Source organism: Balaenoptera physalus (genome assembly GCF_965194825.1).
Source record: "Balaenoptera physalus genome assembly, chromosome: 13".
NCBI lineage: Eukaryota > Metazoa > Chordata > Mammalia > Artiodactyla > Balaenopteridae > Balaenoptera > Balaenoptera physalus.
Genome location: NC_138892.1, coordinates 52,429,411 through 52,445,263, shown reverse-complemented (window position 1 = coordinate 52,445,263; position 15,853 = coordinate 52,429,411). Strand labels below are relative to the sequence as shown.

General features: G+C 38.6%; 1 protein-coding gene across 2 annotated transcripts in view; it reads right to left on the bottom strand.

Moving 5' to 3' along the window:
• WIF1 (WNT inhibitory factor 1) overlaps positions 1-14,848 on the bottom strand; it is an 87,433-nt gene extending 72,585 nt beyond the window's left edge. Inside the window, exons 1-4 of one of the 2 annotated variants that reach the window (XM_082422868.1) lie at positions 12,890-14,848; positions 11,625-12,127; positions 10,525-10,805; positions 9,886-10,025 (exon numbers count right to left, since the gene is read on the bottom strand). In XM_082422868.1, the coding sequence (XP_082278994.1) occupies positions 9,886-10,025; positions 10,525-10,672 (288 nt within the window). In that variant the 5' untranslated portion in view covers positions 10,673-10,805; positions 11,625-12,127; positions 12,890-14,848. Of the gene's footprint in view, positions 1-9,885; positions 10,026-10,524; positions 10,806-11,624 lie in introns of both variants that reach the window. The other variant, XM_082422867.1, reaches the window with a different exon arrangement.
• Between the last annotated feature and the right edge of the window lie 1,005 nt (positions 14,849-15,853).

Below are 15,853 nucleotides of genomic sequence, written 5' to 3'. Positions count from 1 at the left end.
TATATATTTTTTTCCTTTTCTCTTTTTGTGAGTATGCTCACAAAAGAGCATACTTTTGTGTATGCTCCTTTGTGTGATTTTGTCTGTATAGCTTTGATTTTACCATTTGTCCTAGGGTTCTGTCTGTCGTTTTTTTTTTTAGTATAGTTTTTAGCACTTGTTATCACTGGTGGATTTTTTGTTGGTTTGGTTGCTCTCTTCTTTCTTTCTTTTTTTTTATTACTTTTTTTAAAATTTTTAATAATTTTTAATTTTTTATTTTAATAACTTTCTTTTCTTTCTTTCTTTTCTTTCTTTCTTTCTTTCTTTCTTTCTTTCTTTCTTTCTTTCTTTCTTTCTTTCTTTCTTTCTTTCTTTCTTTCTTTCTTTCTTTCTTTCTTTCTTTCTTTCTTTCTTTCTTTCTTTCTTTCTTTCTTTCTTTCTTTCTTTCTTTCTTTCTTTCTTTCTTTCTTTCCCTCCCTTCCTCCCTCCCTCCCTTCCTTCCTTCCTTCCTTCCTTCTCTCCCTTTTCTTCTGAGCTGTGTGGCTAACAGGGTCTTGGTGCTCTGGCCGGGTGTCACGCCTGTGCCTCTGAGGTGGGAGAGCCAAGTTCAGGACACTGGTCCACCAGAGACCTCCCAGCTCCACATATCAAATGGCGAAAGCTCTCCCAGATATCTCCATCTCAACGTTAAGAACCAGCTCCACTCAACAACCAGCAAGCTACAGTACTGGACACCCTATGCCAAACAAATAGCAAGACAGGAACACAACCCTACCCATTAGCAGAGAGGTTGCCTAAAATCATAATAAGGTCACAGACACCCCAAAACACACCACCAGATGCGGTCCTGCCCACCAGAAAGACAAGATCCAGCCTCATCCACCAGAACACAGGCACCAGTCCCCTCCACCAGGAAGCCTACATAACCCACTGAACCAACCTTAGCCACTGGAGGCAGACACCAAAAAAAATGGGAACTACGAACCTGCAGCCTGCGAAAAGGAGACCCCAAACACAGTAAGTTAAGCAAAATGAGAAGACAGAGAAACACACAGCAGATGAAGGAGCAAGGCAAAAACCCACCAGACCAAACAAATGAAGAGGAAATAGGCAGTCTACCTGAAAAAGAATTCAGAGTAATGATAGTAAAGATGAGCCAAAATCTTGGAAATAGAATGGAGAAAATACAAGAAACATGTAACAAGGACCTAGAAGAACTAAAGAGCAAACAAACAATGATGAACAGCACAATAAATGAAATTAGGAATTCTCTAGAAGGGATCAATAGCAGAATAACTGAGGCAGAAGAATGGATAAGTGACCCGGAAGACAAAATAGTGGAAATAACTACCACAGAGCAGAATAAAGAAAAAAGAATGAAAAGAATTGAGGACAGTCTCAGAGACCTCTGGGACAACATTAAATGCAGCAACATTCAAATTATAGGGGTCCCAGAAGAAGAAGAGAAAAAGAAAGGGACTGAGGAAATATTTGAAGAGCTTATAGTTGAAATCTTTCCTAATATGGGAAAGGAAATAGTTAATCAAGTCCAGGAAGCACAGAGAGTCCCATACAGGATAAATCCGAGGAGAACCACACCAAGACACATATTAATCAAACTATCAAAAATTAAATACAAAGAAAAAATATTAAAAGCAGCAAGGGAAAAACAACAAATAACACACAAGGGAATCCCCCATAAGGTTAACAGCTGATCTTTCAGCAGAAACTCTGCAAGCCAGGAGGGAGTGGCAGGACATATTTAAAGTGATGAAAGGGAAAAACCTACAACCAAGATTACTCTACCCAGCAAGGGTCTCATTCAGATTTGATGGAGAAATTAAAACCTTTACAGACAAGCAAAAGCTAAGAGAATTCAGCACCACCAAACCAGCTTTCAAAAATGCTAAAGGAACTTCTCGAGGCAGGAAACATAAGAGAAGGAAAAGACCTACAATAACAAACCCAAAACAATTAAGAAAATGGTAATAGGAACATCCATATCAATAATTACCTTAAATGTAAATGGATTAAATGCTCCAACCAAAAGACACAGTCTGGCTGAATGGATACAAAAACAAGACCTGTATATATGATGTCTACAAGAGACCCACTTCAGACCTAGGGACACATACAGACTGAAAGTGAGGGGATGGAAAAAGATATTGCATGCAATTGGAAATCAAAAGAATGCTGGAATAACAATTCCCATATCAGACAAAATAGACTTTAAAATAAAGACTATTACAAGAGACAAAGAAGGACACTACATAATGATCAAGGGATCAATCCAAGAAGAAGATATAACAACTGTAAATATTTATGCACCCAACATAGGAGCACCTCAATACATAAGGCAAATGCTAACAGCCATAAAAGGGGTAATCAACAGTAACACAATCATAGTAGGGGACTTTAACACCCCACGTTCACCAATGGACAGATCATCCAAAATGAAAATAAATAAGGAAACACAAGCTTTAAATGATACATTAAACAAGATGGACTTAATTGACATTTATAGGACATTCCATCGAAAAACAACAGAATACACTTTCTTCTCAAGCGCTCATGCAACATTCTCTAAGATAGATAACATCTTGGGTCACAAATCAAGCCTTGGTATATGTAAGAATATTGAAATCGTATCCAGTATCTTTTCCGACCACAACGCTATGAGACTAGATATCAATTACAGGAAAAAAATCTGTAAAAAATTCAAACACATGGAGGCTAAACAATACACTACTAAATAACCAAGAGATCACTGAAGAAATCAAAGAGGAAATCAAAAAATACCTAGAAACAAATGACAGTGAAAACACGATGACCCAAAACCTACGGGAAGCAGCAAAAGCAGTTGTAAGAAGGAAGTTTATAGCAATACAATCCTACTTCAAGAAACAAGAAACATCTCAAATAAACAACCTAACCTTACACCTAAAGCAATTACAGAAAGAAGAACCAAAAAAACCCCAAAGTTAGCAGAAGGAAAGAAATCATAAAGATCAGATCAGAAATAAATGAAAAAGAAATGAAGGAAACAATAGCAAAGGTCAATAACACTATAAGCTGGTTCTTTGAGAAGATAAACAAAATTGATAAACCATTAGCCACACTCATCAAGAAAAGAAGGGAGAAGACTCAAATCAATACAATTAGAAATGAAAAAGGAGAGGTAACAACTGACACTGCAGAAAAACAAAGGATCATGAGAGATTACTACAAGCAACTCTATGCCAATAAAATGGACAACCTGGAAGAAATGGACAAATTCTTAGAAAAGCACAATCTTCTGAGACTGAACCAGAGAGAAATAGAAAATATAAACAGACCAATCACAAGCACTGAAATTGAGACTGTGATTAAAAATCTTCCAACAAACAAAAGTCCAGGACCAGATGGCTTCACAGGCGAATTGTATCAAACACTTAGGGAAGAGCTAACACCTATCCTTCTCAAACTCTTCCAGAATATAGCAGAGGGAGGAACACTCCCAAACTCATTCTACGAGGCCACCATCACTCTGATACCAAAACCAGACAACACTGTCACAAAGAAAGAAAACTACAGGCCAATATCACTGATGAACATAGATGCAAAAATCCTTAACAAAATACTCACAAACAGAATCCAAAAGCACATTAAAAGGATCATACACCATGATCAAGTGGGGTTCATTCCAGCAATGCAAGGATTCTTCAATATACGCAAATCAATGTGATACACCATATTAACAAACATGGATAAAAACAATATGATCATCTCAATAGATGCAGAAAAAGCTTTCGACAAAATTTAATACCCATTTATGATAAAAACCCTCCAGAAAGTAGGCATAGAGGGAACTTACCTCAACATAATAAAGGCCATATGTGACAAACCCACAGCCAACATTGTTCTTAATGGTGAAAAAATGAAACCATTTCCACTAAGATCAGGAACAAGACAAGGTTGCCCACTCTCACCACTAGTATTTAACAAAGTTTTGGAAGTTTTAGTCACAGCAGTCGGAGAAGAAAAAGAAATAAAAGGAATCCAAATTGGAAAAGAAGAAGTAGAGCTGTCACTGTTTGCAGATGACATGATACTATACATAGAGAATCCTAAAGATGCTACCAGAAAACTACTAGAGCTAATCAATGAATTTGGTAAAGTAGCAGGATACAAAATTAATGCACAGAAGTCTCTTGCATTCCTATACACTAATGATGAAAAATCTGAAAGAGAAATTAAGGAAACATTCCCATTTACCATTGCAACCAAAAGAATAAAATACCTAGGAATAAACCTACCTAAGGAGACAAAAGACCTGTACGCAGAAAACTATAAGACACTGATGAAAGAAATTAAAGATAATACAAACAGATGAAGAGATATACCATGTTCTTGGATTGGAAAAATCAACATTGTGAAAATGACTATAGTACCCAAAGCAATCTACAGATTCAATGCAATGCCTATCAAACTGCCAATGGCATTTTTTCACAGAACTAGAACCAAAAATTTCACGATTTGTATGGAAACACAAAAGACCCTGAATAGCCAAAGCAACCTTGAGAAAGAAAATCAGAGCTGGAGGAATCAGGCTCCCAGACTTCATAGTATACTACAAAGCTACAGTAATCAAGACAGTATGGTACTGGCACAATAACAGAAATATAGGTCAATGGAACAGGATAGAAAGGCCAGAGATAAACCCATGCACATATGGGAGGAAGCAAGAATATACAATGGAGAAAAGACAGCCTTCTTCAATAAGTGGTGCTGGGAAAACTGGACAGCTACCTATAAAAGAATGAAATTAGAACACTCCCTAACACCATACACAAAAATAAACTCAAAATGCATTAAAGGCCTAAATATAAGGCCAGACACTTTAAAACTCTTAGAGGAAAACATAGGCAGAACACTGTGACATAAACCACAGCAAGATCCTTTTTGACCCACCTCCTAGAGCAATGGAAATAAAAACAAAAATAAACAAATGGGACCTAATGTAACTTAAAAGCTTTTGCACAGCAAAGGAAACCATAAACGAGACGAAAAGACAACCTTCAGAATGGGCGAAACTATTTGCAAATGAAGCAACTGACAAAGGATTAATCTCCAAAATTTACAAGCAGCTCATGCAGCTCAATATCAAAAATACCAACAACCCAATCAAAAATGGGCAGAAGACCTAAACAGACATTTCTCCAAAGAAGACATACAGATTGCCAACAAACACATGAAAGGATGCTCAACATCACTAATCATTAGAGAAATGGAAATTAAAACTACAATGAGGTATCACCTCACACCAGTCAGAATGGCCATCATCAAAAAATCTACAAACAACAAATGCTGGATTGGGTGTGGAGAAAAGGGAACCCTTCTGCACTGTTGGTGGGAATGTACATTGATACAGCCACTATGGAGAACAGTATGGAGGTTCCTTAAAAAAACTAAAAATAGAACTACCATACGACCTAGCAATCTCACTACTGGGCATTTAGCCTGAGAAAACCATAATTCAAAAAGAGTCATGTACCACAATGTTCATTGCAGCTCTATTTACAATAGCCAGCACATGGAAGCAACCTAAGTGTCCATTGACAGAGGAATGGATAAAGAAGATGTGGCACATATATACAATGGAATATCTCAGCTATAAAAAGAAACGAAACTGAGTTATTTGTAGTGAGGTGGATGGACCTAGGGTCTGTCATACAGAGTGAAGTTAGTCAGAAAGAGAAAAACAAATACCATATGCTAACACATATATATGGAATTTAAAAAAAAAAAAAAATGGTTCTGAGGAACCTGGGGCAGGACAGGAATAAAGACGCAGACATAGAGGATGGACTTGAGGACACGGGCAGGGGGAAGGGTAAGCTGGGATGAAGTGAGAGAGTGGCATGGACATATATACACTACCAAATGTAAAACAGATAGCTAGTGGGAAGCAGCTGCATAGCACAGGGAAATCAGCTCAGTGCTTTGTGACCACCTAGAGGGGTGGGATAGGGAGAATGGGAGGGAGATGCAAGAGGGAGGAGATACGGGGATATATGGGGATATATGTATATGTATAGCTGATTTACTTTGTTATAAAGCAGAAACTAACACACCATTGTAAAGCAATTATACTCCAATAAAGCTGTTAAAAAAAATACTGTAGTGCACACTTAGAAAAAAAAATATAGTGTTAGTTTTAGGTGTACAGCAAAGTGGTTCAGATATATAGATTCTTTTTCAGATTCTTTTCCATTATAGGTTATTACAAGATATTGAATACAGTTCCCTGTGCTATACAGTAGGTCCTTGTTGTTTGTCTCAAATTTAGGGAAAAACTAGAATAAGGAATGCCTCATTGAAAAATATCAACTATTATAAGTTATGTACAGTAATAAAGAGTATTTTCACTTTAATTACCAAAAATCCTTTAAGCCTAAGCCTCTGTAGTAGAAATTCTTCTCTAATCTAAAAGGCTTGTGATGTGCCACACCTAGAGAAGCCCACACGCCACAACAAAGAAGAATCCACAGGCCACATCGAAGACCCAGTGCAGCCAAAAAAAAAAAAAAAAAAAAAAAGCCTTGAGAAGGAGCATGTCAGAAAATGAATATTTTAAATTGCAGATAAAGTGGAGACAGGGTTTTCCATGGAAAATGAGGATTACAGGGAGAGGAAGAGGCCAGGGAACTGGATTTCAGGCAGGAAAGCTTTGCAAAGCAGATTTTTGAAGATTTCACAAGAAACTGGTAGGTAAGAATAAGGTAAACATTAGCAAATTTGTGCTACATAGGTTACAATTGGCCATGAAATCAAATTCTTTTACCATTTTGTGAGTGATATGTAGTGGATAAATGATACTGGATAATAAATGAAATAAACTACTTACAATACAGAACATCGTACAATTTTAAACTCTAAAGTACAACTCTTTACACATGTTTAATGTAAAATAATTTTTAAAATTACAAATCAATACACATTCACTGTGGAAAAACCAAAACATAATACATGTAGATATAACTAATGTGAACACCTTGGAGGATTAGACCTTTATCAGACATGTTTTCCTATGCCTCCCCACATATTCTGTAATGGAACCAAACAGAATATACTGTTATAGATGATTGACTTAATTTGTCATGAACATCCTTCCATAGCATTGAGTAGATGTCTAGAATATTCTTATTAATGCTTCTTGCCACTATCACGGACCTCTAGGTTCTGCCGTTTTTCACTTTTATAAATAGCATGACCAGGAACAGGCTTGTACCAAAAACTTTATTCATATCCATGATTATTTCCTTAGGAGGAATCTCTGGAAGTAAAATTTCGTAGTCAAAGGATCTATGTCAAGCCTTTTGCCATCAAAGTCAAACTGCCCTGCAGAAAGGCTAACATATGCATCAGCTACAAATAAGTATGCATAATTTTCCACATACTAAAAACACTTTTAAAAAACTTGACCAATGTGATGTGAGGAAATGATTCTCACTGTACTTTTTATTTGCATTTGTTTGAAGTAGAACATGAAAGTTATTTTAAATGGCTCCAAGAACCCCTTGGGTTACCGGACAATACTTTATTGGAAGTAGATAACACCTACTGCCTCTGCTAGATCTTTAATCCTAAAGTTATTTTAACTTTTTCCACATGTTTCCAAAACACTTAAATATTAAGTTTAAAATTTCATTAATCAGCTATGTATTTTGCTTGTGTTGAAATCCCTAAATGTTTGATATTCTTTTGAATGAAATAACTAGATAATGGAATGAACTTTTCATTTTCCATGTAGATATTTTGATGTGGTTTGGCTTTAGCCAAAGATGCCTTTCAAAATACTTAATTGGTATTGAAGTCATTTTTCCCATATTCAAAATTTCCATGCATTTCAAAAATTATGGTGCTGGAATCACAGAACTTTATTGGCATTAGTCAAATTTAAATAATATTTTAAAACATCCTGCTGTTTGGCATTGTGTAGATCCTTTCCCCCTTCCCAGTACCCCACACTGCTCCAAAAAAAACATACCAGATTTCACACAGTTACCTGTGGTAACCTATCTGGAGCAGACTGGACATAGAGAGTAAGATAACTGAGGTGCTAATATTGGCCTGCATAATCCACATGGGTAATCAACACCTAAACAAGAGAGGGAAAGATTCTAGAAGCTTCATCTCCATGCCAGTTCTACCATCTTCTCTAATCCCCTACAAGAAATAGTCCTGAGATTGTTTGATACGCAATCCATTTTGTACTCAACAATATGCCAACGTTTGCAAAGGGGAGACAGCATGGAACTTAAGCCTTTGCTTCAAATTCCATTCTTCAGAAGACAAACTCATAGGAAAAATAAATAAATTGATCAATCAATCAATCAGAGCTATTGACATTTTCTACTTCAAGTGCAGTTACTGAACCCTTTCAGCTAGGGAGGGGTGCAAGTCAAACTACCTTCTAATGGTTCTTACAAATCCATTTTCTTTATTAGTAAAGAAGATGTTCTTTTTAAAACTACTGATCCCAGCTGACAAGCGGTCAAACACAATCGATTCAGGTGAAAAAGAAAAGGAGATAATAAAAGGTCATTCACTGATTTATTACTGATTTCATAATATTTCAAAATTAGTTGTCCATAAAGTATCTATGAAGAGGAAACTGTAGGAAAAAAAAAAAAAAAAAGAGGAATACTCTCCCTATAGAGCAATAGGAGCCTCAGTGAACTTATCTGCAGAATGGGGGTATTAGAATAGATGACCTTCCTGTTAGGAACTTTGGTGGATCCAAAACATCTATTCCTTTATGACAATGGAAGTGTTGAAGGGTCTAGATTTGATCTGTTTCAGAAAGGAAAAATGAGAGAACAGACCTGAAGGAAAAAAGGCAGCTAAAATGGCCACGCCCATACTACAACAGGTAATTAGAGGGAATGCTAGTGGTGTCTCAATTCAAAATAGCTAATTTTTTATAAAGTGTTTTCTGGATCACATTCTTTATGAAGATATCCATGTAAACAGTTTTAGAATAAAAAGACCTGAAAATGTGACTTTAATTATAATTACAATGATTTTCATAAGTAGACACATTTTACCAACTAACGAGCAAAAGAATTTCTTACTTACCATTTGTCCTCTACAGTAAATTCTCCAACTGCACAAAAGAAACTAAACTCACATAATGTTTATTCTCCCTTTCCTTCCCAAATTAGAGGTCTTTTATGTAATACTGAACCTCTACAAAAGGTAACATACAAAAGATGCTAATGTGCTAAGAAATAAAAGGAACACTTCATAAAAATATAGTGTAGTTTTTTTTCCATATGAAAGTATTTAAAAAAACAGTAGCTTGCAATATGTTACAAACATTCTTATATGACAGTTTTTGAGTATGTGAATTCCTGCCAGAAATATATAGTGTTCACATCATTCCAGTGAATAACACTCAACGTACCAATTTTTTTCAAAGGCACAATGTCAAAAATACTTATCGACTTTAAAATTTGTTGTGAAGTGTAAACAATGTCACAGGTGGTTGGTATATACTACAGAAAAAAGTCTTAAATATTATGTTAAATTTCAATGTCAGTGAACACAGAAAAAACAGTAATGTTGGTATTTGAGGTCATTATATTTCCAGCAGCCTGAAGACATTGAGACTTATCAAAATAGTGACCTTAGGCACTTTGCCTACCCCTTTCTTTTGGGAATCTTTAATTTATGTGACATGTTTAAATAAATGAGAGTTAACTCTTTATATGCTTTGGAGATCAGATGAGAAATCACTCTTAAAAACTCTAAAAAACATGTAGCCGACTACACACTATATAGTATTATTTCTACCTGCCATCAGGTGCTGTAAATATTAAAGGGTAATTTTCCTCAACCTTTCTGGTTAACATAACTCACCTGCCCTTCAGCTTGCCAAGTGAAATTCATGGAATGGATATTGACAGGAATGGCTGGCATTCTCTGTTGTGCTCTTCTGAAATCATGTGTAAAAGGGGCCATTTTCCCCTCTGAAACAATCAAGATATCTTCTTCAAATCCTGGTTTTAAAAAAACAAATAAAACTGTCAAACTAGCTGGACTTAAAAGCATCCAAATAAGAACTTGCACGCAAAAAGAACACCAAAGAATTAGTAATGGGTCATTTCTTTTCACAAGGCACCTGCCTTCGTACCAACTGATATTCCTGTGGGTGATAAAAATGATGCCAAAGACGCATGCTTTCAGGGAAAAGGACTGGACATGGAGTTAACTGGTGCTAGCAAATGCTGGGTCCACCTAAAAACGTAGGATTGTAGAAACTAGCAACAGCATGATCAGAACACTAGATCAGCTTAAGTCTCTTGAGAGAGAAGTTTCTACCGCTTTTAGATGGAAAATAGCTAATTAAAAGGGGGAGACCAATCTTCCTTGGAAATTAAGCTTTGAAAACATACTAAATGTATGCATCTCTCCTCCTTTAATGGAAAAGCTGGACAGAGAGCGAAGACCCAGGCAGGGGAAGAAGCAGAAGCTCCCGTGTTAGGCGCGAAACCTCACCTATGAGCACTCTCGCCTGGTGAGCATCGATCCACAGGTACAGGCTTTCCTCCCGCGGCTGCCCGACCTCCGCCCGCAGCACGAGCAGGCACGGGAGGATGCTCCAGACTCGGAGCGCGGCGGCAGGGAAGGCGCTTCTCCGGGCCATACTACTCCGGACCTCCTGGCTGGTGGCTCTCGCAGCTGAAACTCCTGCCGCACCTACCCAACCTGCAGCCGTTAAGTTGTCTCTCAACCGGAGCCGTTCCCGCGTAGACAGCTGGGCGTGTAGCCTCCCGGCTCTGATGCGAGTGAGCGTGAGGAGGAAGAGGAGGAGGGAGTGGAAGAACCGGCGAGAGCGGGGCAAGGGGTGGGGGGGAGCAGGAGGAAGAGGGGAGAGCAGAGACGCAAGACTGGCAAAGCTGGAGATGCCAGCCCGCCGAGCGAGGCCAACAGTCAGAGGGTTAAATACAGCGGGAGAGGAAGAGCGGGAAGGGCCGGCGCAAGTGCGCTGCGAACGAGGAGGCGCTCGGCCCAGTCGGCCGCCACTGGGCGGCGCTGGGGAGACGCGCGGGGGTGGGGCGGCGCGGGACCCCGGAGGCCGCGTCCACGCCGCTGTGCGCCGCGTGGGAGCACGCACGAAAGGCGCACGTGGCGGAGGGAGATGCGGCGAAGGGCGCTCATAGGCGCCTCTGGGACGTCCCTCGCTTCTGCCTCTGGCCAGACGAGGCAAGAATGGAGGGAAGTGGGGTGAACGGACTTCACAGGTCTTGACTGAGCGCAGATGATAATGATGATAACTCTCATTTGTACCCCGGGGCTAAATGAAGGCGCATATTCCTCCACTTCTCCCTTTCCGCTACTGTCATTCCTCCCTCTGCAAACCCTATCCTCACCCATCCGCGCTAGGCTGACACGGCGCATTCCCATCCATTTAAAACCCGAGACGCGACCGTCCAGTGGTGCCCTGATGGCTGGCGTTCAGGTTGGCGGGGCCGTGGGGTTTCATTCCTCACTTGCCTGACACCGTGGAGGATGCTTTATAACAGCTGTGGAGGCTCTTCTCCCTGCTCACCGGAAGCACTTGGAAGAGTTCCCTGAGCTCTGGATGACAGGCTTACCTGACCTGCTGGCATAGGGCTTCCAAAAGTTGTGAATATCTTCATAGTTGCCGGTATTTTAAGAAATTTGGAGGCGTGCCGCGCTGGTACTGAAATCGCAGGCGCTTTAGAGCAACACCAAGGATCTGGCCTTGCCTGTGGGAAGAGTAGTTGGCTGGCAGTGGGCTCCAGCCCAACCACACCGACTCGACCCCAGCAGAGAGGATTTGTTTTACCCCCTGCCTAATCCCTTGGATGAGCAATGAAAACGGAAGCAAAGGTTTTTTTAAAATTTTTTTAACTTAGATTTCAGACTCAGAAAAGAGTTGTTTACTTCTGCATTTTTTGGCATCCGAATGCTGGACAAATGTCCCAAGGATTGAGCATCTGGGGCTGGGCGTGTTGTTTCACTCAGTCCCTTGCAGAATAGTGGATACCTCAAGAGGGGAGAGCAAACCGGCAACAACGGAAGAGAAGCGGAACACGTGCATGAATTCAGCTAAGCGTTGGGTCATGAGAAGTTACTAAAAAGAACAGAATATGTATTTCCAATTATGAAATATTTTCAACTGTGCAACTGTTGATCTTTGAAAAGAACTAGACGAAATCTACAATGGATTTGAACTTTGTGTTTTAATTGTAAAAGTACTTTAAAGTGCTTACTTAATCCTCACAACTCTTTTAAATAGGTACTATTATTTTCCTATTTTATTGATGGGGAAACAAGGCTCAAAAAGGTCCAGTAAGTTAGTTGACTGTGGTTACCCAGTGGTAACTATGGTTACTTACCGGGTCAGAGGCAGAGTCAGGGTTCAGATTAACAGGCACTCTGGTTTCAAAGCCTATTCTCTTAACCACTATACCTCCACTGATAAGTAAATCATAATTAAGTCTGTTTGCATCCAAAGCTTCACAGCCATTCTTCTTTACAATAATATTTACCTCTTTTCAAAGATTTCATGAGTTTTTATTTCAGTGAATATTCATTTATGTAATGTATTCATATACATTCGGCAACCCTTAAAGCACTTTAGCATTGTAATGCCAGTTGTCCCCCAGTTGAAGATAATAATTTTGCAACACAATGGACATTTTCCTTTACTCCAGAAAGTTGTCGTTTTAATTGAAAATATTTTTTCCCCTCAGTAGTGTTCAAACCCCTACGACTCTTGATGCAAGGACTCCCTCTACAGGTTGTTCTAATCAAATACTAACTGAGAAATAGCCTTCATAAAATTTACTTTTTATGTAGAGAAAAAGAGGGACTAAATTCTCTCCTAATTCACCTTCCTCTGAGTGAGGTCCTTCTGCAACAGTTGAATTTGGTGTTGGTGATGCTGGTAGTATATCGTGCTGTAAGGAATTTTTCTTTCCAGAACAACGGGTCTCTGTTCGCTTCTCCCCAGCAGTGGACACTTAGAAAAATTACATTTTATGATAGAGAAAAGTGTTATTTAAAAATATTGGATTTGGGCTCTTTTGGTTTTTAAAGGGAAGGAAGGAACCAGTCAGCTATTTTCAAGAGTAATATGGTGTATCTTTTGGGGGAAGGTCCTGGACTCTCCCTTCTATTGTTAAAGAGCAAAGAGGCTTTTTCATTCAGAAAAAAGTCATGTTTTAAAATTTCTCTGCTCAAATAAAAATGCAACAATATTTATTTGCACATGATAAAATGTTGGAAATAATATGCTAGGAGGTATTGCGAGTTAACTTCATTTAGTTTGAAAATCCTACCATTTATTTTTCCAGTCCATTATCCTTCCTTTCCTTGTGTAATTCATTCTTGTGAATTACATTTGCAGGCAACTTCATGTATTTGTTCATTAACTCATTCACTCATTCAACAAATATTTATTAAACACCCATTTTGTGCAAGACACTGTCCTAGAAACAACAGGAAAGACAAAGCCGGTGAAAAATATCACGAAACTACATGAGAAACAAAACACGATCCCAGCCCTTGAAGACCACTGGAGCTATTAAAATGAATAAGATAAGTACCCAAGTAACCATAATTCAAGGCAGAATACAATGATTGTTGACAAGACAAAAGGACTGGAAATTCAAAGGAGAAATCTCATATCTGGGATTCTGAAAGTTTTTTAGTTCATTCATTCATTAAAAAAAAACACTGACTGTGTGTCTGATGTATGCACTGCACAGGTACAGGGGATAGGAAGGCAAGTAAAAAGACAGCCCCTGCTCTTGAACGCTCAGTCTAACAGGGGAGATTGTTAAGAATGAACAATAAAGAAGAATGAATGCCAAGATGGGGATGTGCACAGGGTATTTTGGGACTGGGAGAGAAGTCCCCTAATGCAGACTGGGTTCTGGTAAGACTTCCTAGGGGCCAGGGTACTTGAGCAAGCAGTTCTGAAGGTTAAAGGGGGATTGAACGTGCAAGGGAGAGAGACAAGGGATGTCCAGCAATAGTGAGAACAGAGATGAGAGAAGGAATGGTACCATCCAGGACCTGCATGTATTGATCTGCAGTGTGATGAGGCTGGAGTGGGGGAGAGAGGGATGGATGAAGCCAAAAAGGGAAGTAGGAGTTGGTTATGGAAACGGTGCTGAGAAGAATTCTCAGTAATTTATGGAGGGACACTGTCCTCAAGCAGGTGGAGCGTAACCCCCCACTCTTAAGTGTAGGCTACGCATAGTGACTTCCTTTCATAGAGTTCCATATGGAAAGAGGTAAAAAGAGTAACTTTACTGCGGAGAGACCTAACAGACATGGGTGATCTTGTCCAGGTGATCAAGGTCAACATCAACAGTGATAAGTCATGTTGATAGTATGTACCCTGGATATGATGTGATGAGAATGGTACTTCACCTCTGTGGTCTTCTCTTAAAAACCCATAACTTCTGTCTAATCATGAGAAGAATATCAGAAAAACCCAATTGAAGGACATTCTACAAAATACCTAACCAGTAATCCTTAAAACTGTCAAGGTCATCACAAACACGGAAAGTCTGAGAAATGGTCACAGCCAGGAGGAGCCCAAGGACACATGACAAGTAAATGTAATGAGGTATCCTGGGTGGGATTCTGGAACAGAAAAAGGACATCAGATAAAAACTAAGGAAATCTGAATAAACTATTAATAATAATGTATCAATATTGGCTCATTAATTGTGACAAATATACCATATTAATGTAAAATGTTAATTGAAGGAAAACTGGGTGCGGGATTTATGGAACTCTGTGCTATCGTTGCCATTTTTCTGTAAATTAAAACTGTTCTAAAAAATAAAGTTTATTTTAAAAATAAATGGTAGACCTAGATACATTCAAAAATACTAAAATACTATGAAAAGATGCTCAACATCACTCATTATTAGAGAAATGCAAATCAAAACTACAATGAGGTATCACCTCACACTGGTCAGAATGTCTATCATCAAAAAATCTACAAACAATAAATGCTGGAGAGGGTGTGGAGAAAAGGGAACCCTCTTACGCTGCTAGTGGGAATGTAAATTGGTACAGCCATTATGGAGAACAGTATGGAGGTTCTTTACAAAACTAAATATAGAATTACCATGTGATCCAGCAATCCTTCTCCTGGGCATATATCCGGAAAAAAACATATTTCAAAAAGATACATGCGCCCCAATGTTCATTGCAGCGTTATTTACAATAGCCAAGACATGGAAGCAACCTAAATGTCCACTGACAGAGGAGTGGATAAAGAAGATGTGGCATAAATATACAATGGAATACTACTTAGCCATAAAAAAGAATGAAATAATGCCATTTGCAGCAACATGGATGGACCTAGAGATTGTCATACTGAGTGAAGTAAGTCACACAGAGAAAGACAAATATATGATATCGCTTATATGTGGAATCTAAAAACAATGGCACAAATGAACTTATTTACAAAACAGAAATAGTCACAGATGTAGAAAACAAACTTATGGTTCCCGGGGGGCAAAGGGGGATAAATTGGGAGATTGGGATTGACATATATACACTACTATATAGAAAATAGATAACTAATAAGGACCCACTGTATAGCACAGGGAACTCTACTCAATACTCTGTAATGACCTATATGGGAAAAGAATCTTAAAAAAAAAGTGGATATATGTACATGTATAACTGATTCACTTTGCTGTACACCTGAAACTAACACAACATTGTAAATATCAACTATATTCCAATAACAAAAATACTAAAGTGCTGACATTTGAAAATCAAAGGATTTCTCATAAAAATTTGGATTTTCAGATTCTCGAGGGTTTTT